At 47.9% G+C, this 25,951-nt stretch overlaps 2 protein-coding genes across 6 annotated transcripts in view; one reads left to right on the forward strand and one right to left on the reverse strand.

Moving 5' to 3' along the window:
* The first annotated feature begins 13,596 nt into the window (after positions 1-13,596).
* Positions 13,597-18,693, forward strand: SPAG8 (sperm associated antigen 8). 2 transcript variants are annotated; one of them, XM_058172514.1, is made up of 4 exons: positions 13,597-13,714; positions 13,907-14,201; positions 14,485-14,659; positions 16,970-18,693. In XM_058172514.1, the coding sequence occupies exons 1-4, from the start codon at positions 13,701-13,703 to the stop codon at positions 17,017-17,019; spliced, it is 534 nt and encodes a 177-aa protein (XP_058028497.1). In that variant the 5' UTR covers positions 13,597-13,700; the 3' UTR covers positions 17,020-18,693. The 2 variants fall into 2 exon arrangements, with proteins under 2 accessions (XP_058028497.1, XP_058028496.1); XM_058172513.1 differs by lacking the exon at positions 16,970-18,693 and having other exon boundaries at positions 14,485-14,760.
* A 102-nt stretch (positions 18,694-18,795) lies between these two features.
* NPR2 (natriuretic peptide receptor 2) overlaps positions 18,796-25,951 on the reverse strand; it is a 30,651-nt gene continuing 23,495 nt past the window's right edge. The window contains exons 11-22 of one of the 4 annotated variants that reach the window (XM_058172508.1): positions 25,804-25,908; positions 25,625-25,696; positions 25,240-25,399; positions 24,972-25,133; positions 24,092-24,260; positions 22,832-22,978; positions 22,611-22,734; positions 21,526-21,594; positions 21,233-21,407; positions 21,044-21,142; positions 20,593-20,684; positions 18,798-20,504 (exon numbers count right to left, since the gene is read on the reverse strand). In XM_058172508.1, the coding sequence (XP_058028491.1) occupies positions 20,445-20,504; positions 20,593-20,684; positions 21,044-21,142; positions 21,233-21,407; positions 21,526-21,594; positions 22,611-22,734; positions 22,832-22,978; positions 24,092-24,260; positions 24,972-25,133; positions 25,240-25,399; positions 25,625-25,696; positions 25,804-25,908 (1,434 nt within the window). In that variant the 3' untranslated portion in view covers positions 18,798-20,444. Of the gene's footprint in view, positions 20,505-20,592; positions 20,685-21,043; positions 21,143-21,232; positions 21,408-21,525; positions 21,595-22,148; positions 22,262-22,610; positions 22,735-22,831; positions 22,979-24,091; positions 24,261-24,971; positions 25,134-25,239; positions 25,400-25,624; positions 25,697-25,803; positions 25,909-25,951 lie in introns of those variants that run through there. The other 3 variants (XM_058172511.1, XM_058172509.1, XM_058172512.1) reach the window with 3 other exon arrangements.

The raw sequence follows: 25,951 nt of genomic DNA on the forward strand, positions 1-25,951 counted from the left end.
TAGCAGTAGCTCAGAAGTCACACTTAAAAAGTGGGGCAGTACCTGGCTCAAGAGCAGTCCTTGGGAAAAGACTATAAATTACAAAGGAGCCAGCAGTATACTGCAGCAGCCAAAAAAAGCCAAGGCAATCTTGAGCTGCACCAACAGAGGCATAATGCTGAAGTCTGCTGCTCTTTCAGGTTGTCCTGGGAATACGCTGCAGCTCTACAGCCACAATAGTGGAGGGGAGGAACAGAAAGGAGTCCAGAGGAAAGCAGCAGAAATGACCAGGGCCTTAGAGGTGAAATCGTATGAAAAATGAGCAGGTTTAGCCTGAAGAAGAGAAGGCTACGGGGAGCTGTGATAGCCATCTTCCCGTACTTGAAGGGCTGTCCCAGGGAAAAGGCTATGGATGGATCTTGATTCTTTCAATCTAACTAACCTTCCAAGATTGTCTGTGAGCAACCAGGTGACCAGATGATGTGGCCCTTCATGAGATGACCGATGGCCATTCATTTATCTGCTGGTTTTGCAATAGTCTCTATTTAAATAGATATTAATTTGTATACCACCAAATCTTACAGCTTCTGTTGGTTTTCATTGCAAAAGCATTGAAAATAAAAGCTCTGGTACTATTTATATATTTTATTTTATTTCTTTCTTTTATTTTGTCACACAGTATATATAAGCATAAGCATGAAATAACTATACAATATATAAGCATATATATAAGTATGAGTATGTAATAACTATATTAATTAGATGTAACGAAAGGAAACAATAGGACAGGAACGGTAGGCACGTTTGTGCTCTTATGCACGCCCCTTACAGACCTCTTAGGAATGGGGTGAGGTCAACAATAGACAGTTTTTGTTTTTTTGTTTTTGTTTTTGTTTTTATTGAAAAAGTTTTAACAAACAAAAACATTTTCCCCCTTTTCCCCCCCTCCCCCCACAAAACCCCCTTCCCCCCTCCCTTCCCCCCCCCACGGCTTCCCGGGTCAATCACAAGGTATTGTTATACATAAACCAAACATAGAGTAAAAATTTCCCTTCTAATCCAATTAACCTCATCCAAATCTTTTCATTTCCCAACCCCATTACATAAAATAATACTTCCTAATTATTCAAAGGCAATCTGATATTTCTTAATCTGATATCTGTTTTGTAAATAATCAATCCATTTTTTCCATTAAATTAAATATCTTTCCTGCGTATTGTCTTTCAAAAAAGCTGAGATTTTAGCCATCTCAGCCAAATTAGTAACTTTCAATATCCATTCTTCTATTGTAGGTAACTCTTTTTTCTTCCAATATTGTCCAATCAACAGCCTTGCTGCTGTTATTAAGTTCAGAATCAATTTAGTCTCAATCCCTGTACAATCCGTTATAATTCCCAAAAGGAAAAATTGCGGCAGGAACTTTATCTTCTTCTTCAGGACATTTTGAATAATCCACCAAATTCTTATCCAAAAGGCCTTAATTTTCTTGCAAGTCCACCAAATATGAAAATATGTAGCGTCATCACAGTCACACCTCCAACATTTTGCTTGGATATCAGGATACATCCATGATAATTTTTTGGGATCTAAGTGCCATCTATAAAACATCTTATAAAAATTTTCCCTTAGATTCTGTGCTTGTGTAAACTTAACATTTCTAACCCAGATTTTCTCCCATGTTTCCAACATTATTGGTTCCTGAATATTCTCTGCCCATTTTATCATACAGTTCTTTACCAAATCCTTTTCCGAATCTATTTCAAGCAACACATTATACAATCTCTTTATATGCTCCTGGGTCTGATTTCTAATTTGCTTTATTAAATTTTCCTCCCTTTGCATTATACCAATTTTTTGATCTTCTTTCCATCTAGCACTTAGTTGCCCATATTGAAACCAAGTATAATTCCTCCCTTCTTCATTTAATACCTGTAATGATTTTAATTGCAATCTATTTCCTTTAGCATACAAAAGTTCTTTATAAGTAATCATTTCCTGTGTCAGTTCTATATTTATATTCTCTATTGCATGTCTGGGGCTCGCCCATATAGGAATCTTATAGTCTAGTTTATAAGAATATTTTTTCCAGACCCGCAAAAGAGCACTTCTCAACACATGATTCTTAAAAGCCCTATCCACTTTTTTTTCATAAAATAAATATGCATGCCATCCATATAACAAGTCATAACCTTCTATATTCAAAATTCTTTCCTCCGTTAAATTAAACCAGTCACATTACTGAAAGGGCTGCTGCTTCATAATATAGTTTAAAATTAGGCATTTTTGGCCACCTCTTTCCCGTGAGTCCTGAATTATTTTCATTTTAACCCTTGCCTTTTTACCTTGCCATATAAATTTATTAATCCCAATCTGCCAATCCTCCAAATGTTTATCTTTCTTAATTATTGGTATCATCTGAAACAGAAACAAAAATCTAGGTAACACATTCATTTTGATAGCCGCAATCCTCCCCAATAGCGATAACTGCAATTTTTTCCAGACACTCATATCATTCTGAACTTTTTGCCATAGCAAGTCATAATTATTCTTATAAAGTTTCTTGTTCGATGAACTAATATAAACCCCTATTTAACCTTTTTTACCACCTCAAATCCTGTTATTTCCTCTAGTTTTTGTTTCTGTTGTTTAGACATATTTTTGATTATCACTTTTGTTTTATTCTGATTTATTTTAAATCCTGATACCTTTCCATATTTATCAATTGCTTCCAACAAAGATCTACTTGAGTTTATAGGATTTGTTAAAGTAACCACTACGTCGTCTGCAAAAGCTTTAACTTTGTACTCATATTGTCTAATTTTAATTCCCTCTATTTTCGTTAACTCTCGTATTTTATCCAATAATGGTTCCAGAGTCAAAACAAACAATAGTGATGATAAAGGACATCCCTGTCTCGTTCCTTTCGCAATCTTAATAACTTCTGACAGACTACCATTTATTATAATCTAAGCTGTTTGCTCTCCATAAATCGCTTTAATTATTCTAACAAAACAATCTCCAAATTGCATTTTCTCTATTAATTTAAATAAAAAATCCCAATGCAATTGATCAAAGGCCTTCTCCGCATCCAAAAAAATAAGTGCTGCTGAAGTATTCTTCTTTTCCAAATATTCCAATATATTAATAATCTGTCTAACATTATTCCTCATCTGCCTCCCTTTTATAAAACCAGATTGATCAGTATGAATTCTTTGTTGTAAAACTAACATTAATCTATTTGCTATTATTTTAACAAAAATCTTATAATCATTATTTAAAAGTGAGATCGGCCTGTAATTACCGGGTTTAGAGCAATCTTGCTCCTCTTTTGGTATCAGTGAAATAAAAGATATTTTCCATGACAGGGGTATTCCCCTTCCTAGTTGTATCTGATTAAATAATTATTTAAGTGGGCCTAATATCTCATCCTGTAGTTTTTTATAATAACTTGCTGTAAGACCATCTGTACTGGGGTTTTTCCCGATTTTTAATTGTTTAATTGCCTCCACTATTTCTCCAGTAGCTATCGGCCGATTCAACTCCTCCCTTTGTTCTAATGTTAGAGTATTAATCTTATAATCTTTCAAATAATCATAAATGTCCCTATTCGATATTTTATCTTTTGCATATAGAGTAGTGTAAAATTCTGAGAAGGCCTTTTTAATTTTATCCTGTTGATATATCTCTTTACCTTTATATTCTATTTTTTGTATGACACGTGCTTTCTGTTTTTTCCTTAAGTTATATGCCAGCCATCTCCCAGGTTTATTTTCATTACAGAAGGTATCATGTTTAGCATATTGTATATTCGTTGCCACCTGGTCTGCCATTAACATATTAAATTGACTCTGTAATATCCTTATAGCCTCTTTAAGTTTGTGATCTTGTGGGTTTTGAATTAATAATTGTTGTTTCTTTTGAATTTCTTCTTCCAAGTACCTATGCTGCCTTTGTTTATTATTCCTCTGCCTATTGTCCAAATATATCAATATACCTCTAATAAAAGCTTTACTCGCCTCCCACACAGTTCCTATAGGTGTCCCCTTGTGCATATTAAAATCAAAAAATTCCTTCATCTGTTTCTTACAATGATTTACATTATCCTCATATCTAAACAAATTTTCATTCAGCCTACAATAGACAGTTTTTGGTTGAAGCTTTTGGGATTTTGGGAAGAGACCACAGAGTCAGGAAGTGTATCCCAAGCATTAACAACTCTGTTACTGAAGTCATATTTTCTGCAATCAAGATTGGAGCGGTTAACATTAAGCTTAAATCTATTGTTTGCTCTCGTATTGTTGTGATTGAAGCTGAAGTAATCCTCAACAGGAAGGACATTGCAATAGATGATTCTATGAGTTAAACATAGGTCCTGTTGAAGGCGTCAGAATTCTAAATTTTTTAAACCCAGGATTTCAAGTCTGGTGGCATAAGGTATTTTGTTGTATTCAGATAAGTGGAGAACTCTTCTTGTAAAATATTTCTGGACATGTTCAATTGTATTGATGTCAGAAATGTGGTATGGGTTCCAAACAGTCGAGCTGTATTCAAGAATTGGTCTAGCATACAAGAAGATACTGACTATATGGAAGAAATTAGAATTTTATGATTTATATTTTTTTTTCTTCTTTGGGACTATAGTGATTTAGAAGAAAAGTTTTTTGAATATTTCCTTTTTAACCCTTTTTTGTCCCCTGTTACTGGGTAGGTTATATATTTTAAAAATGGCTCTTAAGCAAATAGTACCAAAAGCCACTAAAAACTTTGAAATTTCTTCAGTTCAGATACAAAAATTAAAAGAAGATATTAAAGAGGAATTAAGGAATTTTTTACAGGAGTTTTTGGAGACTCATCTTTCAGAAATAGATCAAAAATTTGATGAAATAGAGAAAGAGATGTTGGATTTTAAGGAAATGGTGGAAGAGCAGAAGAGGGAAATGAAAATGGTAAAGGATGCAATTTCGCAAATATTAAGGTCTTGTATTCAGATGGAGGATAGTTTGGAAGAACTTAATAAAGTTAATTTAGAGCTGCAAAGGAAAATAGAGGAAATTCAAAAGAATCAAAATAACTGGAACTTAGATAATAAGATAGAAGATATACAGGCTAAGGTAGATAGGGCAGATGAAGAAAGAGTAATATTACAATATAGATTAATGGAATATGCTATAAGGGTGAGGGGCTTGAAGGAAGGTAGGAAGGAAAATTTAAAAGAGATTTTTAAGCAAGCTTTTGCTCAGATAAAGGGTGTGGAGCCAGATTTTGAGATTAATATTGAAATAATTTATCGAGTTAACTCTTGGTGGGCAAGACAAAATAGATTACCGAGGGATGTGGTTATTTATTTTATAACTAAAAAGGTTAGGTATGAAATCTTGCAGCCTTTTATAAAAATAAATTTCAAATATTGGGACAAGATATAAAAATGATGAAGGAAATTCCTCCTAAAATGTTAAGAAAGAGAATTTGCTTTTTTAGTGGATGAGTTTAAGAAACATCAGATATATTTTAGATGGGAAGTTCCAATGGGTCTGTCAGTGAATTTTAAAGGTAGAAAGTATTTTCTTAGTACAGCTATGAAGGCAAGAAATTTTTATACTAATGTTTTAAAGAGTGGGAATCCTTTGTTGTTAGATGCTAAGTTAACTGGTTTGGAGATGATGGAAAATAGAATAGGAGAGGGGAGGAATGTTTAAGATGTGATTATGATGATTATGGTTAATTTCTAGAATTGACTTGTTTAGGATATAAATTATAGGATTATTATTATTTGTTATTTGTAAGGTATAAACCTATGGGATGATACTATTTAATTTTGAAGGATGGAAAGTAAAATTTATGAATTTAGATAATGTTGTGGATGTAATGATGTTAATTGTTTACTGTTATATTTTGGATATGACTTAAATGATTATTCGTTTTAATCGATATGCTTTGGATATAAGTTTATAGATAGCAAAAGTTATGAAGTTAAGTTGGAAATATCGTATCTGAGTGTCTTTATTTGTAATGATACTTGATTGATGGTGTAATATTGGAAGATTGGACAGTAAACGTTAAGAGAATTGAAGAAATATATAAGTGATGAAAATTTGAGTTCGAGAAGATGGACTGTAATTTAAGAAATGGACTTATGAAATTTGAAGAAATATACAAGTGGAGAAAATTTGAGAAGATGGACTAATCTTAAAAATGGACTGTAATAAGAAGTAATATATGAAAGGAAGATTGTATTTGTATTGTTCTTTTTCTTTTTTCTTTCTTTCTTTCTTATCTTTTTATTTTTATTGTAAGGGGATTTAAAGTTTTAGAGAGGGGTGGGAGTTTATGTATATTTTGTATATTTTAGCCTGTGATTGTTGTAATACCTGGTATTTGCTCTGGGAAGTCCGGGGGGGGGTGGGGGGAAGGGGGGGGAGGGGGGAGGGGGGGAGAGGGATGGAAAATGATACATGAATTGGTTATCAATGTACAGTAATGATTGAAGATATGAAATTATAATTTGAAATTAAATTGGGGCTGCTCGACTGCCATTTCATAAGGAAAGGGAGAGAGTAGTAGAAGCAGGGAAGACAGTAAGTAGGAAAGAGGTGAGAATTAGGAGGGGAATAAGAAGGTTAGAAAGGGTGGAAGAAGGGAGGAGTGGAGAAGGAGGAGAGGAAGTAGTAAAGTGAAGGAGATGAAGGAAGGGGAAAGTAGTAGAAGGTAGAGGGAGGTGTGAAGAAAGGAAGTGGCAGTCGGGCAGGTCCGAAAGGCAATAAATAAAAATTAATGATGGATAATAGATTGTACATAAATATGATGTTGGAAAATGGAAATAAAAAACTTCTTTGAGGAAAAAAAAGAATTGGTCTAGCAAATGTTCTATATGCTCTGGTTAGTAGTGTAGTGTTTTTGGAGAAGAAGCTACGCAAGATTAGGTTTACAACTCTTAAGGCCTTTTTTGCGATGTAGTTACAGTGAGCTTTGGCACTTAGAATTTGATATGAAAACTCCAAGATCTTTAACAGGGTGGGGCTCATCAGTGAGGTAATGTCCATCAAGCTTGTACTTAGTGTTTAGGTTCTTTTTTCCAATATGTAAGATTGAGCATTTGCTGGTTGAGATTTGGAGTTGTCAAGTTTTAGACCATTCAGATCTTTTTGGAGGATAGCTGTATTGTTGGTGGTGTTGAATAGTTTGACATCGTCAGCAAAGAGAACACAATTACTTGTAATATGGTCACAGAGATCATTAATGTATAGTATGAAGAGTGTTGGCCCAAGAATGCTGCCTTGGGGAACGCCACTCTTGACAGGAACAGGATTTGATAGAGCATTGCCAATTTTGACCACTTGTTGTCTGTTTGATAGGAAAGTATCACCACTATTACCACAAAGAAGTGAACACGTTGTTTTTAGTTGCGAAGTGGTGTCCAACCCATCGCAAACCCATTGACAACGTTCCTCCAGGCCTTCCTATACCATCCCCCGGACTCCATTTAAGCTCACGCCGACAGCTTGAGTGACTCCATCCAGACACCTCATTCTCTGTCGTCCCCTTCTTCTTTTGCCCTCAATCTTTCCCAGCATTAGGTTCTTCTCCAGTGAGTCCTTCCTTCTCATTAGGTGGCCAGATTATTTCAGTTTCATCTTTAGGATCTGGCCTTCTAAAGAGCAGTCAAAGTTGATCTCCTCTAGGACTGACTGGTTTGATCACCTTGCAGTCCAAGGGACTCACAGGAGTCTTCTCCAGCACCATAGTTCAAAGGCCTTAATTCTTTGGCACTCAGCCTTTCTTATGGTCCAATCTTCACAGCCATACATTGCAACTGGGAAAATCATAGCCTTGACTATAGGCACTTTGGTTGGCAGGGTGATGTCTCTGTTTTTTAGTACGCTGTCTAGATTTGCCATAGCTTTCCTCCCCAGGAGCAAGTGTCTTTTAATTTCTTGGCTGCATTCCCTATCTGCGGTGATTTTGGAGGCCAGGAAAATAAAATCTGTCACTACCTCCATTTCTTCCTCATCTATCTGCCAGGAATTGAGAAGGCTGGATGCCATGATCTTAGTTTTCTTAAGGTTGAGTTTCAAGCCAACTTTTGCACTCTCCTCCTTCACCCACATCAAGAGGCTTTTTAGTTCCTCTTCACTTTCTGCCATTAGAGTGGTATCATCTGCATATCTGAGGTTGTTGATATTTCTCCCGGCAATCTTAATTCCAATTTTTGATTCATCCAGCCCCGCCTTTCTCATGATGTGCTTTCCATATAAGTTAAATAGGCAGGGTGATAGTATACAGCAGGGATAGTCAACCTTTTTATAACTACAGCCCACTTTTGTATGTCTCTTAGTAGTAAAATTTTCTAACTGCCCACCGATTCCACAGTAATGATGATTTATAAAGTAGGTTTGGTGGGGGAGGGGGTGTGTGCCGGCTACCAGCTCTGCTTGTCTGTTACAGCTGGGTGGTGTGCAGGGAGATGCGCGAGCTATTCTGGGATGAAGCTGTTTTGTTTGCGGTTGTACTATAGCGCCATTTAGTTTCACTTACCCAACGTGAATTAAACTTATGCGCGGGCGATACAAATAGTATATTTTCAGAAATTTACATTGTCACAGGGAATTTTATGAAAACCTAATGAAAATGTTTTTAAATAATGCTATGAAAATTTTTTAAAAAGTCAATTAAATTAAAAAAAAGAAAAGTGCTTCAGTATTGGACAAAACCCCTACCGCCCATCATGAAAGCTGGAATGCCCATTAGTGGACAGTAGGGACCAGGTTGACTACCACTGGTATACAGCCTTGCCGGACTCCTTTCCCAATTTTGAACCAATCAGTGGTTCCATGTCCAGTTCTCACTGTTGCTTCTTGACCCGCATACAGGTTTCTCAAGAGACAAATAAGATGGTCTGGTACACCCATCTCTTTAAGAACTTGCTACAATTTGTTGTGATCCACACAATCAAAGGCTTTAGCATAGTCAATGAAGCAGAAGTAGATGTTTTTCTGGAACTATCTAGCTTTCTCCATGATCCAGCGTATGTTGGCAATTTGATCTCTAGTTCCTCTGCCTCTTCGAAATCCTGCCTGTACTTCTGGTATTTCTCAATCCGCATACTGCTGGAGCCTAGCTTGTAGGATTTTAAGCATAACCTTACTAGCATGTGAAATGAGTGCAATGGTGTGATAGTTTGAACATTCTTTGGCATTGCCTTTCTTTGGAATTGGAATGTAAACTGACCCTTTCCAATCCTGTGGCCACTGCTGAGTTTTCCAAATTTGTTGACAAATTGAGTGTAGCACTTTTACTGCATCATCTTTTAAGATTTTGAATAGCGCAGCTGGAATACTCCACCTCCACTAGCTTTGCTGTTGCTCAGATTTCCTAAGGCCCATTTGACTTCACATTCTAGGATGTCTGGCTCAAGGTCAGTGACCACCCCATCGTGGTTATCAGGGATGTTAAGCTCATTCTTGTACAGTTCTTCTGTGTAATTTTGCCATCTCTTCTTAATCTCTTCTGCCTCTGTTAGGTCCCTGCCACTTTGGTCCTTTATCATGCTCATCTTTGCATGAAACGTTCCCTTCATATCTCCAATTTTCTTGAAGAGATCTCTGGTCCTCCCTATTCTATTTGTTGTTCCTCTGCCTTGGTCCTATTAGATCTCTCAGCGGCTTTTGATACCATCGACCATGGTATCCTGCTGCGCCGGTTGGAGGGATTGGGAGTGGGAGGCACCGTTTATCGGTGGTTCTCCTCCTATCTCTCCGACCGGTCGCAGATGGTGTTGACAGGGGGGCAGAGGTCGTCCTCGAGGTGCCTCACTTGTGGAGTACCTCAGGGGTCGATTCTCTCGCCTACCCTGTTCAACATCTATATGAAGCCGCTGGGTGAGGTCATCAGTGGTTTCGGGGTGAGTTATCATCTGTATGCTGTACGAAGCGGTCGAAGTGCTGTCCCGGTGCCTGGAAGCTGTACGGGTCTGGATGGGGAGAAACAGACTCAAGCTCAATCCCTCCAAGACGGAGTGGCTGTGGATGCCAGCACCCCGGTACAGTCAGCTGCATCTGCAGCTGACTGTTGGGGGCGAGTTAGTGGCCCCAAAGGAGGTGGTTCGCAACTTGGGCGTCCTCCTGGATGGTCGGCTGTCCTTTGATAACATCTGGCGGCCGTCTCCAGGAGGGCCTTTTACCAAGTTCGCTTGGTTCGCCAGTTGCGTCCCTTCCTTGACCGGGATGCCTTATGCACAGTCACTCACGCTCTGGTTACGTCTCGGCTGGATTATTGCAATGCTCTCTACATGGGGCTGCCCTTGAGGTGCACCCGGAGGCTGCAGTTAGTCCAGAATGCAGCTGCGCGAGTGGTAATGGGAGCCGCTCGTGGCTCCCACGTAACACCACTGCTCCGTAGTCTGCACTGGCTTCCTGTAGTCTTTCGGGTGCGCTTCAAGATTCTGGTTACCACCTTTAAAGCACTCCATGGTTTAGGACCCGGGTACTTACGAGACCGCCTGCTGTTACCTTATGCCTCCCATCGACCCGTACGCTCTCACAGAGAGGGCCTTGTTAGGGTGCCGTCCGCCAAACAATGTCGGCTGGTGGCCCCCAGGAGTAGGGCCTTCTCTGTGGGAGCATCGACGCTCTGGAATGAACTCCCCCCTGGCCTACGTCAAGTGCCTGATCTTCGGACCTTTCGTCGTGAGCTAAAAACATATTTATTTATTCAAGCAGGATTGGCATAAATAGTTGATTTTAAATTGGGGTTTTATTAATATTTTAAATTTTTAAATCTTTTTAATTATCAGCCGTTTAGTAATAGTTTTATTTTAAATTCTTTTTAATTGTATATATTCTGTATTTTATTTTGGCTGTACACCGCCCTGAGTCCTTCGGGAGAAGGGCGGTATAAAAATTTAATAAAATAAAATAAAAAATAAAATAAATATTACTTTGCACTGTTCATTTAAAAATGCATTCTTATCTCTTCTAGCTATTCTCTGGAATTCTGCATTCAACAGGGTGTATCTTTCTCCTTTGCCTTTCGTTTCCCTTCTTTCCTCCGCTATTTGCAAAGCTTCCTCAGACAGCCATTTTGCTTTCTTGCATTTCTTTTTCTTTGGGATGGTTTTAGTTGCTACCTCTTGTACAATGTTGCGAACCTCCATCCATAGTTCTTCAGGCACTCTGTCTATCAGATCTAATTCCTTAAATCTATTTGTCACCTCTACCGTATATTCATCAGGGATATGATTTAGTTCATACCTGAGTGGCCTGATGCTTTTCCCTACTTTCTTCAGTTCAAGCCTAAATTTTGCAAGAAGCAGCTCATGATCTGAGCCACAGTCAGCTCCTGGTCTTGTTTTTACTGACTGTATAGAGCTTCTCCATCTTTGGCTACAGAGCACATAGTCAATCTGATTTCTGTGTTGACCATCTGGTGATGTCCATGTGTAGAGTCGTCTCTTGGGTTGTTGGAAAAGAGTGTTTGCTATGACCATCGTATTACCTTGACAGAATTCTATCAGTCTGCACCCTGCTTCATTTTGTACTCCAAGGCCAAACTTGCCTGTTATTCCGGTTATCTTTTGGCTTCCTACTTTAGCATTCCAATGCCCCATGATGATAAGGACATCATTTTTTGGTGTTAATTCTATCAGGTGCTGTAGGGCTTCATAGAACTGGTCAATTTCATCTTCTTTAGCACCAATGGTTGGGGCATAGACTTGAACTACTGTGATATTGAATGGTTTGCCTTGGATTTGGACTGAGATCATTCTGTCATTTTGGGAATCGTATCCCGGTATTGCTTTTCCTACTCTTTTATTGATTATGAAGGCTACTCCATTTCTTCTGAGGGATTCTTGCCTGCAGTAGTATACCTCATGGTCATCTGAATTAAATTCACCCATTCCTGTCCATTTTAGTTCGCTGATCCCTAAGATGTCTATGTTCAGTCTTGTCATCTCTTTTTGACTATGTCCAGCTTACCTTCATTCATGGATCTTACATTCCAGGTTCCTATGGAGAAACATACATAAGTAAACACATACATAACAATAATTATTCCTAAAGTGGCAACATTAATTTTCAGGCACCCTGAAGAAAAATTTGACTTTGAAGATATTTTGAAAGGATGCCAGAATTGGTAGGACTCTCCAATCAGACTCGGCCATCCCCCAGAATGACCAGTGCCATGATGAACAACCTGATTGACAATGTCCGGGGAATCCACTTCTGCAGGTGGGGGCTCCACCACCTTCATGATTACCACACATTTTACCAGCATCAACATTTGGGGGGATTTAAGCACTTTTACTGGCAAATGTTGTGCAGACACATCGCAACAGCTGTTCGCAGATGTTCCAGCCTGCCCCCACTAGAAATGGGGCCACCTTAATAAGAGCCTGGCCCTACCCCAGGATGGGCATGGAAGGTGCCAATCCGCAGGCCAGGCAGTCTGGCAACTCCAGAAGGCCCTCTGCTGGGCAGCAGGGTGAGCAGCTCCAAGCAGAGCCTCCATCCATCCTTGGCCCTACTGAAGCCCTGACCTTCCACCCAAGTGCTTCAGAGCAGGGCCCTCCCTGCAGGCCATGGAGAAGCTGAGGCCGGTGCAGGAATCAAAAGGAGAGGTGGCGCTCTTTTCTCAGCTGCCCTCCTCCCCCTCTGGAGGGGCCCCCTCACCTGCCACTTGCCCTACAGGCTGGCTGTGGCTCTGTATGCTACTTTTAGGATGTAAGTTCATATCCTCGGGGAACTGCAGGCCATTTAGTGAAGCCAGTGAGGGGCCAATGTTGGGCCAAAGAGGGGTGCTGGCTGGAGCTAGTGCTGGCACCAGTGACAGGATCCAGAATCTCTTTCTTCAGGAGGAGGAAAGGGCAACAAGGACCCTCCTTGGCCCTCCCAGGACAGCATGCGCACAGGCCCCACACAGACACACTTTCGGCCCTTCTTCCTATTGGATAGAAGCGACCTCTTCCCCCCCCCCACCTTGGTGCATGCGTGTGTACATACACACACACACACACACACAGCCAAGGGGGATTTCCCTGCCTTTCTTCCAGGGTCCTGAGCTGAAACTCCTGTTGCAGTGGTGGTGGAGAGCTGACTCTGAGGGCAGCTGGGACAGAGCAGCACAACCCTCTGGAGTTGCAGCTGCCCAAACTGAGCACAGGCTGAGATGGAGCGGTTTGGGGCTTTGCAGGGATGCTCACCTTGGCGGGTCAACCCCTCTCTGCGGACCTGGATAATGTGTGGCATGTTAAACACCGGGTGGACTTTTAATCACACTGTCACAACTGCCATCTTGACTTTTTTGACCGTATCCTTACGGACCCCTTGTGCTGAAGACAAGGATAGCAAGGAACCCGCCCGAGACGCAGCACGAGCGAAGACAGAGATACGGAAAGCACCTAAGAAGCCTCCGCTCCTTCTCGAAGGGCCCTCGCCGGGCAGTCCTGGCCAGCCTGGCCGGGGCGGGGGGGGGGGCTGCGACCTCGCCTCCTTCGGGGACTCTCCGGGCAGCCTTGGGCCGCGTACGGCAGGGAGCTGCGCCCTGGGCCGCCTCCCGGCCAAACTCGCTCGCTCATCTGCGCCGGCCGAGGGGGCGGGGGAACGAGGGACGGACCCCGCCCAGCGCTCCCCCCTCCTCGCTCTCGGCCAACCAACGGTCGCGCCGCTGCTCGTCCGCCCGCGCCGGGTATCGCGTCTCCGTGGAGACCAGCCAAGCGCTGGGCCGCGATGGAGCCGGACAGGTGAACCGGAGCGCGATCTCACCGCCTCCCCCACTCCGCCCCTGGCGTCGGGAGCGGGCGCCTCCGTGCGGCACCGGTGGCCCTCGGGGCCCCGGCGCTCTCGGCAGGGTGGTGGGTCTCCGGAGCAGCCTCTCCGCCTCTCAGCGCCCGACCGTCCGCGACCCGGCGCTCTCCCTTCTCTTCCCCGGCCAGAGCCCAGCTGCCGAGCCGCGGAGAGGCCGCCGTCGCCCCGACCAGCGCGGAGGAGCCCCACGGGACCCCGGCGGAGACGGATCCGTGTCCTGCGGAGAGGCCTCCGGACCCCGAGGCAGAGCGGCAGGCCGCAGACATGCACCCGGTGGAGCTGCCGCCCTGCCATGGCGTGGCCGGTCCGTACCTGGGGGAGCTGCCGGCCGCCGATTTGCAGCCGCTCCCGCCCTGCGTCCCGGAGGCGCCGAGGGAGCTGCCCGCCCGCGGCCAGTGCCTGATGCACAATTGGCAGGAAGAGGTGAGGCTCCTCCGCCGGTCGGCGGCCTGGCTGTGGCGGTGGGAGGTCAGGGCAGCGCTCCCCACCCACCCCCGGCCTCCGCAGTCCCAGCGCACCCCTTGGGTGGCACCCTGTGTAGGAGGAGCACAGCCTCCCCAGGAGCTTCAGAGCGACCCTTCCCCTCCTGCCCTGCAGAGGGGCAGGTAGGACCAAGCTGTGGGAGGGGGAGGGGGGAGAGCAACTGGGGGGCCCCGTGGCCCAGAAGGGGTGGAGTATTCTTTATTTTCATGTTTGCTTCTCCCAGAGAGCCACCAATGATCTGGACCATGTGCCGAGACCTGAGTATGGCACCGAGGGATTTTTCCACCGGCATGGGCATCCTGGCCTCCTCACCCTTGACTTCCTGGCCGGCATGCCCACGACCACCACAATGAAGGACTCCTATCCTCGACCCGTGAAGATGGGGCTCCCTGTGCGAGGTGGGCAGCAGGACAGGAGAGGCTCCAGAGGCCTGGAGTGGAGCCGATGTTTTTTTTTTTAATTTCTTTTTGTCACAACAGTATACACAAACAAATGTCATAGATAAAACAGCATATCTTGAAGAAAATATATATATATATAATTAAAAATATGCATCAACTATATTAATTGGATATAATAAAGGGAACAATAGGACAGGAACGGTAGGCACTTTTGTGCTCTTATGCTCCGGAGGATTAGCTCGGTGGAGGTCATTCTCCCCACACTGGAGACCCCTTGTTTTCCACTTATTAGAAAGCCAGACAGCCCCAATCCGGTAACCAAGGCACGAGTCGGGGAGTTTAGCTGCTCCCTATGGGCCACCAGGCAGGGCCTTTCTTGCTCTGGCTTCTGATCAGGATACAGGCTGCCCTGATGTGCAACTGCAACCCTGCCCTTTTCTTGGCCTTTCTTCCCAAACAGCCCCTTCAGCATGTCTACGAGGCTCTCAGTCATCCATCAAGTCCCACAAATGCTTTTTCAAAAGACAAATGGACTTTCTTGGTTTTCCCTTGAAGATGTTTGGCTTCTCATCCAAGAAGCTTCTTCAGTTCAGACTGAATGGTGGAAATGGAAGGATTTATGTTTCTTGCAGTGATCTGGTGATTAGTACTCTTTCTGAGAGTTGTTGAGGCTACTTGGAAGACACAGATAAACCTCCAAGAGGGAAAAAAACCCCAGTTACCTTTTGAAAAAGCACCTTTGGAACAGGCTCCTGGGCAACTTCTTTGGTGAACAGCAACTCTTTACGAAGATACTTCAAAAAGATGGTTTTGCTTCTATTCCCTCCCCCTTTTTTTCCTCTCTAAAGCATCTAGGGTTTATTTTTGAAATTACAGGTGGTGCTCCACTTAGGACCATTTGTTTAATGACTGCTCAGTTATAATAGCACTTTAAAAAGTGACTGACAGCTGGTGCTCACTCTTAGAATGGTCAATGTGTCCTTGGGCCCTGTGACTGCCCTTTGCAACTTTCCCAGGCAGCTTCTGACACGCAAAGCCAGTGGGAAAGCCGGAAGGGGAGGTTGCAAGTCACAATCATGCGATGTCTCTCTAAGGATGAATTTTCTTGTTCCAAAGGTAGTCATAAGTCAAAGACTACCTGTACTGTAAAACTAGAGGGACAAGTTGCGATCTGTGACGCGTTGCTCTCCTTCCTTGGAATGGTATTTTGTCTTCTGTCTGACTCCTTCGGGTGGCCGAGCAGAGAGAAGAAGCAGCTTCTAAGGCGGCCTTCAATTTCCCAAAATGGATCATGCTAGGCAGTGGTGAAATGTAAAAGTTGTTACTACTGATTCTGTGGGTGTGGCTTGGTTGGGGGATAATGTGACTGGGTGGGTGCGGCCAAATTTTTTTTTTTTTACTTTTAAAAGCATTTTTTCTACAACCTCTTCAGCCGAAGAGGTTGTAGAAAAAATGCTTTTAAAAGGCTCCTCTGACAATACCAGCTGAGACACATGATTATCAGAGGCTTTTTTTTACTTTTAAAAGCATTTTTTCAGCTGAAGAAAAATGCTTTTAAAAGAAAAAAGAAAAAAACCTCTGATGATCATGCTGCTCATCTGGGTATGTGGGGGGCCCAGGAATTTTTGCTACCGTTTCTCCGAACCACCCGCCACCATCACTACCAGATCGGGTGATCCAATCCGAACCGGGAGCATTTCATCCCTGATGCCAGGCCTGCATAGCTCATTGAGGGGAAAAGACCTTGCTACTCAGTTGAAAATCCTGGGTGGGGAGGGGGCAAGAATCAGCTGGCATGTAGACACTCTAGAGAGTGTCTCCAGGGCTGGAGCTGGCAGCTGCAGTGAGTCTCGGAGGCCCCTGGCGGCAGATCTTTCTGGACTGTGGCTGTGAATGTGCTTTTTTTTTTTAATGGGGAGGGTGGCTGCATGGTGTTCTTGTTTTTAAATAGACAGGAGTCACCCAGGCCAGAGCCTCTTAGAATGGGCTGTGCGCGGTCCCCAAGTCATCTGGGGAGCCACCTAACCCTGCCTCCATAACAGGAAGCAGAGCCTACTTGAGGCTGCCCCCAGCCGGCCTACTGGTTCTGCCTTTAATGACACAGAGGGTTGGAGGGCGGTTGGCATCGATATAGGGCCTGGCTCAATTCAGGGCACCAGGGGGGTGCTGGTGGGGAGGGCTTTCTCCTGTCTCCCTCCCTACAGAAGGCTCAGGGCCCATCTTCCTGTCTCCGTTCCTAGGCAAGGTTCTTCTCCAGCCTCTCCATGGATGTCCCCCACCCCACTTGTCTCCTTCTTTCATCCCCAGGGAAACGAGAGGCCATGATGGAGCATCTTCTGTACCAGAAACACAGGTGAAGAGCGTGACCTTCTCTCCACCCCTCACTTAGCAGCCAGGCATTACTGTGGGCCTGTCAAGGTCAAAGGGTGGCCTCTTTCCTCCAACTGGTCTGCACTGTGAACTTGCTCGGCCCTTTTCTGGAGCCACATGCCCCACTGCAAGTCAAACCGTGACCCAAAGACAGAGGACCCTGGGGGTATTCATGGCCACTGAGCTGCTGAAGGCAAGGAGGCCTCCATCTTATCCATTCTGAGCACCGTCCTTCTGTGTCAAATTGCTGGGTGAGAGGATGGGAGTCCTCCTCTACTGTCTCTTCAAGGACTTTCCCAAGCCGACTTGGAGCTCTTGAGTCGAAGGTCCCTTTGCTTTAGAATAAGAGTTGAAAGGGACCTTGGAGGTCTTCTACTCCAACTCCCTGCTCAAGCAGGAGAGCTTATACTATTTCAGACAAGTGGCTGTCCAGTGAAGAAGCACCCAAAACCTCTGAAGGCAAGCCGTTCCACTGGTTGTTCTGTTAGGAAAATTCTCCTTAGTTCCAGGTTGCTTCTCTCCTTGGTCAGTTTCCATCTGTTGCTTCTTATCCTGCCCTCAGATGCTCTGGGGAACAGGTTGACCCTTTCGTCTTTGAGGCAGCCTCACAGATATTGGAAGGCTGCTGTCATGTCCACCCTAGTCCATTAAGCTAGACATACCCAATTCTTGCAAGCATTCTTCATCTTCAGCTGCCTAAGAGTGTTCTGGGGTAATCCTAGTAGGCATCCTGGAGCCTGCTTAGGAGCCTCCCCAAAGAGAAGTTTAGGAGCGAGTGGGCAGGCGCCAGCATGAAATGGTTGGTGCGAGGACTGGAACCAGAGAGTGGGACTACCTGGGTATTTCTTCCCTTGCAGAAGGGAAGAGCCGAGGTCTTCCAAGGGCCATTTGCCAGGAAGCTGAGCAGACTGCTGCCTCCTTTCTTGCCCAAGGACCAGTGAGAGGCCATGTTGTCTAACCCTGGAAGCTGAAAAAGTGATGGAGAACCAGGGAGGATAGACCAGTGTGGGAGGTTAGGCACGGGACAGCGAAAGGTGGCAGAGGCAGAGAGAACCATCTCCAAGGCAAGCTGCAGCAGGAGGCCTGCACATTTCCACAGAACTGTTGGGAAAAGGGAGGCGAGCTGTTTGACCACACCCCCGTCTCCGCTCCCCTCAATTAGGGTTTCCTTGGGCTGAAACAACCCCAGCAGGCCAATGGCTGCAGCATACTGTGAAGTCCACTGCAAGAACACTCCCAGGGGCCTCCTGCAGCTGCAGGGAGGTATCGATGTCCAGACTGTAGAGCAGGTTGGATTCACTCCCCCCTCCTCATTTGCACAAGATGCACTGGAGCCTCCCACTGTGGCCTTCCCTGTTGACCACAACAGATTCACACACAAGACCTGCTTATCCACCAGCAACACGGGGTGGGGGATCCTGGGGATCATGGTGGTGGTGGTGTTGCTGCTCCCAGGACTTTCCTTGCCCTTCTACTCCAATCAGCAGGCAGGGGTGGGCGCTGTGGCATAAAACAGCTTTTTCCACACCCTTTCCCTGCGCCTGAGAGGAGATCCTGCCCCTCAGCCATGATGATTGGTCAGCAAAGGAGGCAGCAAAGTTAGAACCTGGACAAACAGCCTGATAAATATTTGCAGTGTTGCTCCCAACCTTTTACCTGGCAGGAGTGGCATTCTTTGGCACACAGAAGTCCTGCAAGAAACGCTCCGGCAGTGCCAAAACCAGTTCTGCTCAGGAAACCAATGAAACAACCGTGCAGGGTGTTGGGGGCTCTCTTTTATTCATAAAACGCTTGAACAGCTTGAAAAATGATCCTTGCCCATTTGTTCTGTGTCTAGAAAATGAACGTATAAAATCTTTCCAGGATGAGGTTTCTACGGGGCTGGTGGCTGCACTGACCCCACCAGCCTTCCTTCCGCCAACTGCTGGTGACAAAAAATAAAATAAAATTCCTGGGTTCAGTGCCATTGACGGTGCTGGAGGTCCCACACATGGCTTGCCAAGGGAAGCACTCTGGTCCCTGAGGTGGTTTCTGCCCCTGGGGGGGGAGGGGGCAAGAGAAGCATCTATAACCAGCCACCCCCCACTCTTCTGCCAGTGCAGCTCCTGGCTCAGCTGCTCTTGTCGCTGTTGGTTTGCAGCATGAGCCTCCTGGCGGGCGACGCCTATCCTCTGTCTGAGCCCATGGAGTCCCTCTCCATCACCCACCGGGACTACAAGCAGGAGTTCTTCCATTCTGTGCCTCAGCCGCCCATTCAGGTAAGGGGCCCTGCTGGCCAGAATAGCAGCCAGGCTCCCTCCTGGACACACCCCGGTAGTTCCTCATGACTTCATCTCCTCTTGCAGCCCCACGATTACCGGCTGGAACAACCGCAGACATTCTGGCTTGAACATGCCCAGCAGGTGCCGGTGAGTGCTACCCTGTCCAACCTGGTGTTGCCATGCCTTTCTGCCCTCTCTCATGAGGCTTGTCCTTGAGAGGCTGTGAAGGACATGGCAGGCGGGCAGACAGCCCGGGCAGCTGTTGTTCTAGCATGGAGGGTATGTTCTGGCCAGGTGGCTTGAACCCAGCCACAAGGCCGGGTGATGCATGCCAGGAGGGCAGCTCCGCCCACCTGGCTGCTGCTCAGCCTCTTTACCCCTCTCTACAGGGTACCTCCAGCATCCGGACTGGCGACACCCCTTTCAGGAAGTGCGCAACGTTCACAACCCCTGTCTCAGAATGCCTTGACCAGCCGTTGCTGTACGGTCCAGAAAACTGCCCCAAGCTTTGAAAGCTTCCTTGCCACCATCTGGGCCAGTGGGAAAGCACCAAGCTTATGCAGGCGGAGGGGCATGGAGGGACCCTTCCTCAAAGTGTTGATTTCCCTGTTAAATTTCCACAAGAACTGAAGGCCCAACCACCAGAGCAGTTTCCAGGAAACTTCCTTGGGGTTCTCCCACGACAAAAGCAGCCGGGCTGAACAGACTGTTTGCCATCCTTTCTCCTGCTAAAAGGAGGAGGGGGCTGTTCTCTCTTCCTTCTTTCTATTCAGACCAAACTGCTTACTGGTTCCTGAATTTGCAACCAAGGGGGGAAAACGAGCAGCAGGGCTGGAAGACTGGCTCAGCCAGCTGAGCCAAGGGGGCGGGGCAATGAGGCCAGGAGCCCCAGTGGGCAAAGGGCATCTGCGGTTGGATCAGCAGGTGGGCTCCTGCTGCCCGGCTGTCACAGGCTGGGCGGGGAAGACCCCTTGGTGTCCAGGGCAGCGAGACCCTCCCCCGTCTGCCCAAGGCGTAGCTGCTGCCTCCCTAGGTGCGAAGCCCTCCTGGCCTGCAGGCTGGCCGCTTCGTGCCCTCCCTCGCTGCTCCAAGGCACAGCAAATCCACCACACAGCTGCTCCTGCTGGGTCCCCACAGAGGGAAGGCCCCCCTCAGATGACGTCCGTCTTCTCTTCGCCCAGCAGCCAGTAGGTCCTCATCTTCCCTTTGCCCTGCCGGAAAGCAGATGCGTGTGTGAGGGGCCCTTGCCCCCTTTCTTGAAATGCAGCCCATCCCTCAGAGCAGTGAAAGAGCAGCCACCTTCATCTCCACGTCCCCCCGGAGCTCCAGCAGAAAGCACCCAAACTCATCCAGGATCTCCTTGGTGGCGGCAGAGATGTGGATCTTCAAGGCTGGAAGGAAGGGGGGGGGGTAGGAGAGTTAATGCCCCCAGGATCCCCTGCCAAAGGGGCCCAGCACCACACTTGGGAGTCTTGGGGTCCATAGCAAGGACAGAGTACCGCAATAAAGTTGGTTAGTCTAAACTAGTGAGGCTTTAACTGTTCCTCAGCCTGCTCAGCCTCTGGGAAATGGGGTGTGGCTGGGCTGGATTGCATCCCACTGAAGCATCTACTGAAGGGGAAAGGAGATTCACAAGGGAGCTTGGGGGGGGGGGGCTGGAAAGAAGGCGGGGGAAGAAGCAGCAAGCTCCAAGGGAGGGGGGATGAGAATGCACAGGCCCTGCAGACAGAGTGGGGGGGGGGTGTCTCACCCTCGCCATTGGACTCCATGCGTGAAGCTGTGTTGACTGTGTCCCCAAAGAGGCAGTAGCGCGGCATCTTGAGACCCACCACTCCTGCACACACTGGCCCTGCAGAAAGGCAGAGGAGGGCGGCTGAACCGCTGGTGCTCTGTGCATGCTTGGGGTGAGGTGGGCCACACTCACCCGCCTAAGACTCACCAGAGTGGACCCCGATGCGCAGGCACAGCTGCTCACTGGGACGGTGCCGGATGCGGAAGGTCTTCACAGCCTCCAGGAGCGCCAGGGCCATTCGGACAATCTCATGGGCATGGAGTTTGCCGTTTCGCACAGGCAGGCCGGACACCACCATGTAGGCATCACCAATAGTCTCCACCTAAGGCCAGGGCCAAGGAGTAGGGTGAGACGGCGGGGGAGGGGGGGACTCCCTGCAGTGCTGCTGTGAGCCTAGGGTCAGCCAGGAAAACCCCTCCCCCCAGCCCAGCAAGGCTCACCTTGTAGACATCAAAATTGTCAATGATGGCATCGAAGCAAGTGTAGAGGTCATTGAGGAGTGTCACTACCTGATGGTGAGGAGAGAGACAGGTGAGCTGTCTGGGCAGGTGAGAGGAGTCTAAATGAGCAAGAGCAGGTGGCTGGAAAAGAACCCTGCAGATGCCCCGGACAGATGGATTGACGTTTTTGGGAAAGCAAGAAGAGACCAATTAACGAAGTTGAATAAAGAAAGATCAGATTGGAATCCCACACACCAAGGCCTCACAGAAGGGATAAGTGAACATTGGGAGTGGCGTTAATAGCAATCTTTGCCTTTCCTCTGCTTCCCAATAGCTGCATTCACGCAGCTCCCTAAACCAGCACCGAAACCCAATTGCTGTGTTCATGTAATATGTTACATTGAACCAGGGGAGAACTTGAAAGTAGCAGCTTGATTCATGATCATTCCAAACCCCAAAGGGTTTTGTAAGAACATGGCCACAGAGCTTGATGGGCTACAGTCATAACTATAGACAAGTGACAGTGAAGAAAATGCCTACCTTGATTCTGTGGTGTGTAACCCCCCCGCCTCAATTCACCCTGGTCAAAAGAGGCCTCTCCAGATCTCCCCCCCTCCCCTCCCTTCTGGACTATACTCCCAGGACCCTCAGAGAATGGTCAACTTCCAGAGTGACTGGAGGCCCGGCATGTCACTGCAAATGGCGTGGTGTATCGCACTCCATAGGTTCACCATCACTGCAATAGACCACAGTTAACATAGCCATTCTACTTTTTTCAGCAATTGGTAGCTACGTAAGTACCGGCTTTCTGCTGTGTGCCAGCCCTGTTTATTGGTGGCAGGACCACATGCAGGGCTCCACATCTACACTGGGTGAGAACAAACCCCAACTCTTAAGTGGAGGAAGCAGGGAGCTCCTCACATTCAAGGGGAAACTGTCTAGCGGGAATCTGTCCTTGGACCTGCTCCAGCCAGCGGGGTGGGGAGGAGACTTTTCCAAGGACAAACCAAGGAGGACCAGAGTCAGCCGCATCCATTTCAGACATGCAAGGGACCACCCACCCACCCACCTGTGCTACAGCCTACCTGCATGGGGGTGCTCTCTGCTGACAAGGAGGTGAACCCTACAATGTCGCTGAAGTAGATGGTGACACAATCAAAGGCTTCGGCCTGCACCGTCTCACCCCGCTTCAGCTGCTCAGCCACTGAACTGTGGGGTAGAAAGGACAGGAGCTGCTGACCTTCCAAGCAGGAGACAGTCTCAGGCCACAGAGCCCCAGAGGGAGGCAGGCGGAAGCTGGACTCACTGGGGGAGGATCTGGTAGAGCAGATTCTCTGCCTTGCGCTTCTCCTCCAGGTAGGCCTGCGTGCGCTCTTCCACCAGCTTCTCTAGGTTGTTGGCGTACTGCTCCATGCGTGACAACAGGTTGTCCAGGATGCTGGTACTTCCTTCCCTGAGGCAGAGGAGGAGGGCAGGGTCCACATTGGTGCAGGCAAGGAGGGGGGAAGAGAAGGGTGCAAGGATGGTAAGGCAGGTGCTGTGCCATTACATTCCCCACCCCTGAAGCCTTTGGATGAGAGGCAATGCTGTTGGAGGTTGGGAGCTGTGCCCCCAGACTATGGGAGCATCTGCCTTGATGGGGTAGCCTCAGTTCCGCCCCCCACGCAGCCCTGACTTCTCCTCCAGGAAGCCTATCCTTGAATTCTTTGGAGAGGGGGCTATCTGTCAGCCGAGCCACAGAAGTGCCTAGATTTGGGGCCTGGGGCCTCTTTTGGAGACCCTCTTTTCCTCACAGCCAGATTCATATGCTGCCACAGGGAGCTTCCCGTGGACACCACGCACCCATCCCGTGGCTGCTTTGTCTCCATCTCAGGGATTCCAGCAGAAGGTCTTTGGAGGCCTCCCCATGGGGACCCCTCAGGGAGATTCTCTCCAGGGCCAACTGGAGCCTCCTTGAGGTACACCTGCATCTCATGAGAAGACCACCTTGGGATGGTTGCAACCAGGCCCCCCCGCCTACCCTCCTGAGCGGGTTCTCCAGGGCCGTGTGGGGAGGAGATCTGCATTTCTCCGCTCAAGAGGGTCAGAAGCTGAAGCAGGACTCTTGCTCAAACGTCCAGTGGGGCTATTCAGCTGGTTCTGAGCAAACTGGTAGTGGCGGCTGCGGGAGGCTCCGCCCATCATGATGCCTGTTTTTGATGCTCTGCGCATGCACGGAGGTGGCGCGCTCACTCCCATTTGCGAACCGGTAGTGAGTGTAAGTGAATACCACCAGTGGTGAGTTGCTATCGTCTGGATCTTGCGAACTGGTAGCAATGGCGGTGGAAGGCTTACACACTGTAAGCCGCCCTGAGTCTTCGGAGAAGGGCGGGATATAAATGTAAATTAAAAAAAAAGGCTCTGCCCACCCGCCCATGCATGAGCGAAGCGAGAGCACGCACATGTCCCATTGCAAACCGGTAGCAAAGGTTAAGTAGAACTCACCCCTGAATACCACCCCTGACACACACAAACACACACACACACACGAGTACCAATCCCCTAGGGTGAGAGAAGGATACCTTACCTGTTGAACCGCCGGATGAAGGCTTTAATCTGGGCGAAATCTGGGCGCTCGGCCGGCTGCTGAGCCCAGCAGCGCTCCATCAGGACAGCCAGCTCCTCACTGTGCAGGCGGGTGTCGATGGTGGGCCGGAAGTAGGGCGGCTGGCTGTTGCACACCTTCTGCACAATTTCTGGGGGGGAGGAGTGGGGTGGGATGCACAGGAGTAAATGTGGGGGCGATGGGATGGAGGCCCAACTGACTCATGGGGGGCAGGGGTGACCGGCTGCTGGGACAATGAGGAGAGAGAAGTGAACATGACAATCCTGGGTGGTGGTGATGGTGGTGGAGGAGGACGAGGGGGGGGACTGGAAAGACAGAGGTCACAGGGTCAAACCTGCGTGGTCACAAGTAACAGAATCCAGCCAATGGCACAGCCAACAGCATCAGCCCTTTACCATTCTCTGGTGTGGAAGCCCCCGTCTTGAATTCAGGCATGGCCATCCTCTCCCTCCACCCCAGATGTGGCCATGGCAGCAGAGTCCAGGTGAGCTGGTGGAACAGGCTGGATGGGGATACTCTCTGGGGAGCCCCAGAAGATGTAAGAGCCAGCCCAACAGTTGCCGCCCCCCAATAGAGGGGCTCCAGGCTTCCCTTCTTCTTCAGCTGGCCCCACTGCTGAATCCATCTAGGCCAGAGGATTCCTTGGCTGTAAGAGGTCAGCGCAGGGCGTGGTGGGAGGAAGGGAGAGACCGGGGCCTCCACTGCTGACCTTTACTGATTCTCTGAGCTGAGGCAGGATGTGCAAAGCAGCATCCCACTTCTTGGTCAGCGCAGGCTGGAGGCGGGTAGGGAAAGGCTCCCAGGCTGTGGGCTTCCAACCCGACCCCCGGCCCCTCCTCACCCTTGGGACTGATCTCTATGCCCTCCACATAGAAGGCGCCGCTGCGCAGTGCAATCTCTTGCAGGATGATCCCAAAGCTGTACACGTCCGCCTTCTGCATGACTGGGGGGGGCGGGAGCAGCGTCCCCTTCTGCAGCAGCTCTGGGGCCGTCCACAGCTTCTCTGAAGCAGGAGCCAGAGAGTCTGGGGTCAGGGGGGGTGCAGGGCTTGGGCTTCCCCAGGGGACAGGCAGGACAGCAGGCCACAGGAGGGCTTGATGGGCACTCACTGGCGTAGAGCGCATGGTTGCCCTCACTCTCATGGCCCTGGCGGAAGCTGGCCAGACCGTAATCCGTGATCTTGAGCACGAAGCGGCTATCCACCACACAATTGGAGGACTTGAGGCTGCCGTGGTAGCCAATGATGCTGTTGTGCAGGAAGGCCATGCCCTGTGTGGGGCAGGAGGGGAGAGAGGGGACAAGCAGCTGCCGTGGGGAGAAGGAGGGAGGGAGGCCCGCTTGAAGCTGAGCCCCATCTGAAGAGGGGGGAAGATTGGGGTCTCTGGATGCACAGCCAGAAGCCTGGAGAAGCTTGCAGAGTCTCCACTGGGAGGACCTCCAGGGAGGGGAAAACAGCAGGATATCCCCCGCAATCCCAGAAGCCCCATTCCTCACCTTGACAATGTCATTGATGAGGGCATAGCGGAACATCCAGTCCAGGTTGATGCTCTCATTCTCCAGAATGTCCTGGGCAGGCCGGGGGCGGGGGGGGGGCGGGAGGAGAGGTCAGCTTTGACCACAGCCCAGCAGAGGGTGCCCTGCCTCCCCTCCCCCACCCTGGACAGCTGCCTCACCTGCAGACTGCCACGAGGACAGTACTCCGTCACGATGCAGATGTTGGGGGGGTCAATGCAGGCCCCAATGAACCGGGTCAGGTGGTTGAACTGGATATCCCGCATCTGTGGGGCAGCGAGCATGGAGCGAGAGCCACTGCCAATGTCT

This window comes from Ahaetulla prasina, chromosome 2, assembly GCF_028640845.1.
Source record: "Ahaetulla prasina isolate Xishuangbanna chromosome 2, ASM2864084v1, whole genome shotgun sequence".
Lineage (NCBI taxonomy): Eukaryota > Metazoa > Chordata > Lepidosauria > Squamata > Colubridae > Ahaetulla > Ahaetulla prasina.

What these genes read in the sequence shown, in the direction of transcription:
- SPAG8 (XM_058172513.1), top strand. An exon ending in TGCACAATTGGCAGGAAGAG is followed by an intron (nt 14,202 to 14,484) that starts GTGAGGCTCCTC and finishes TGCTTCTCCCAG; the next exon opens with AGAGCCACCAATGATCTGGA.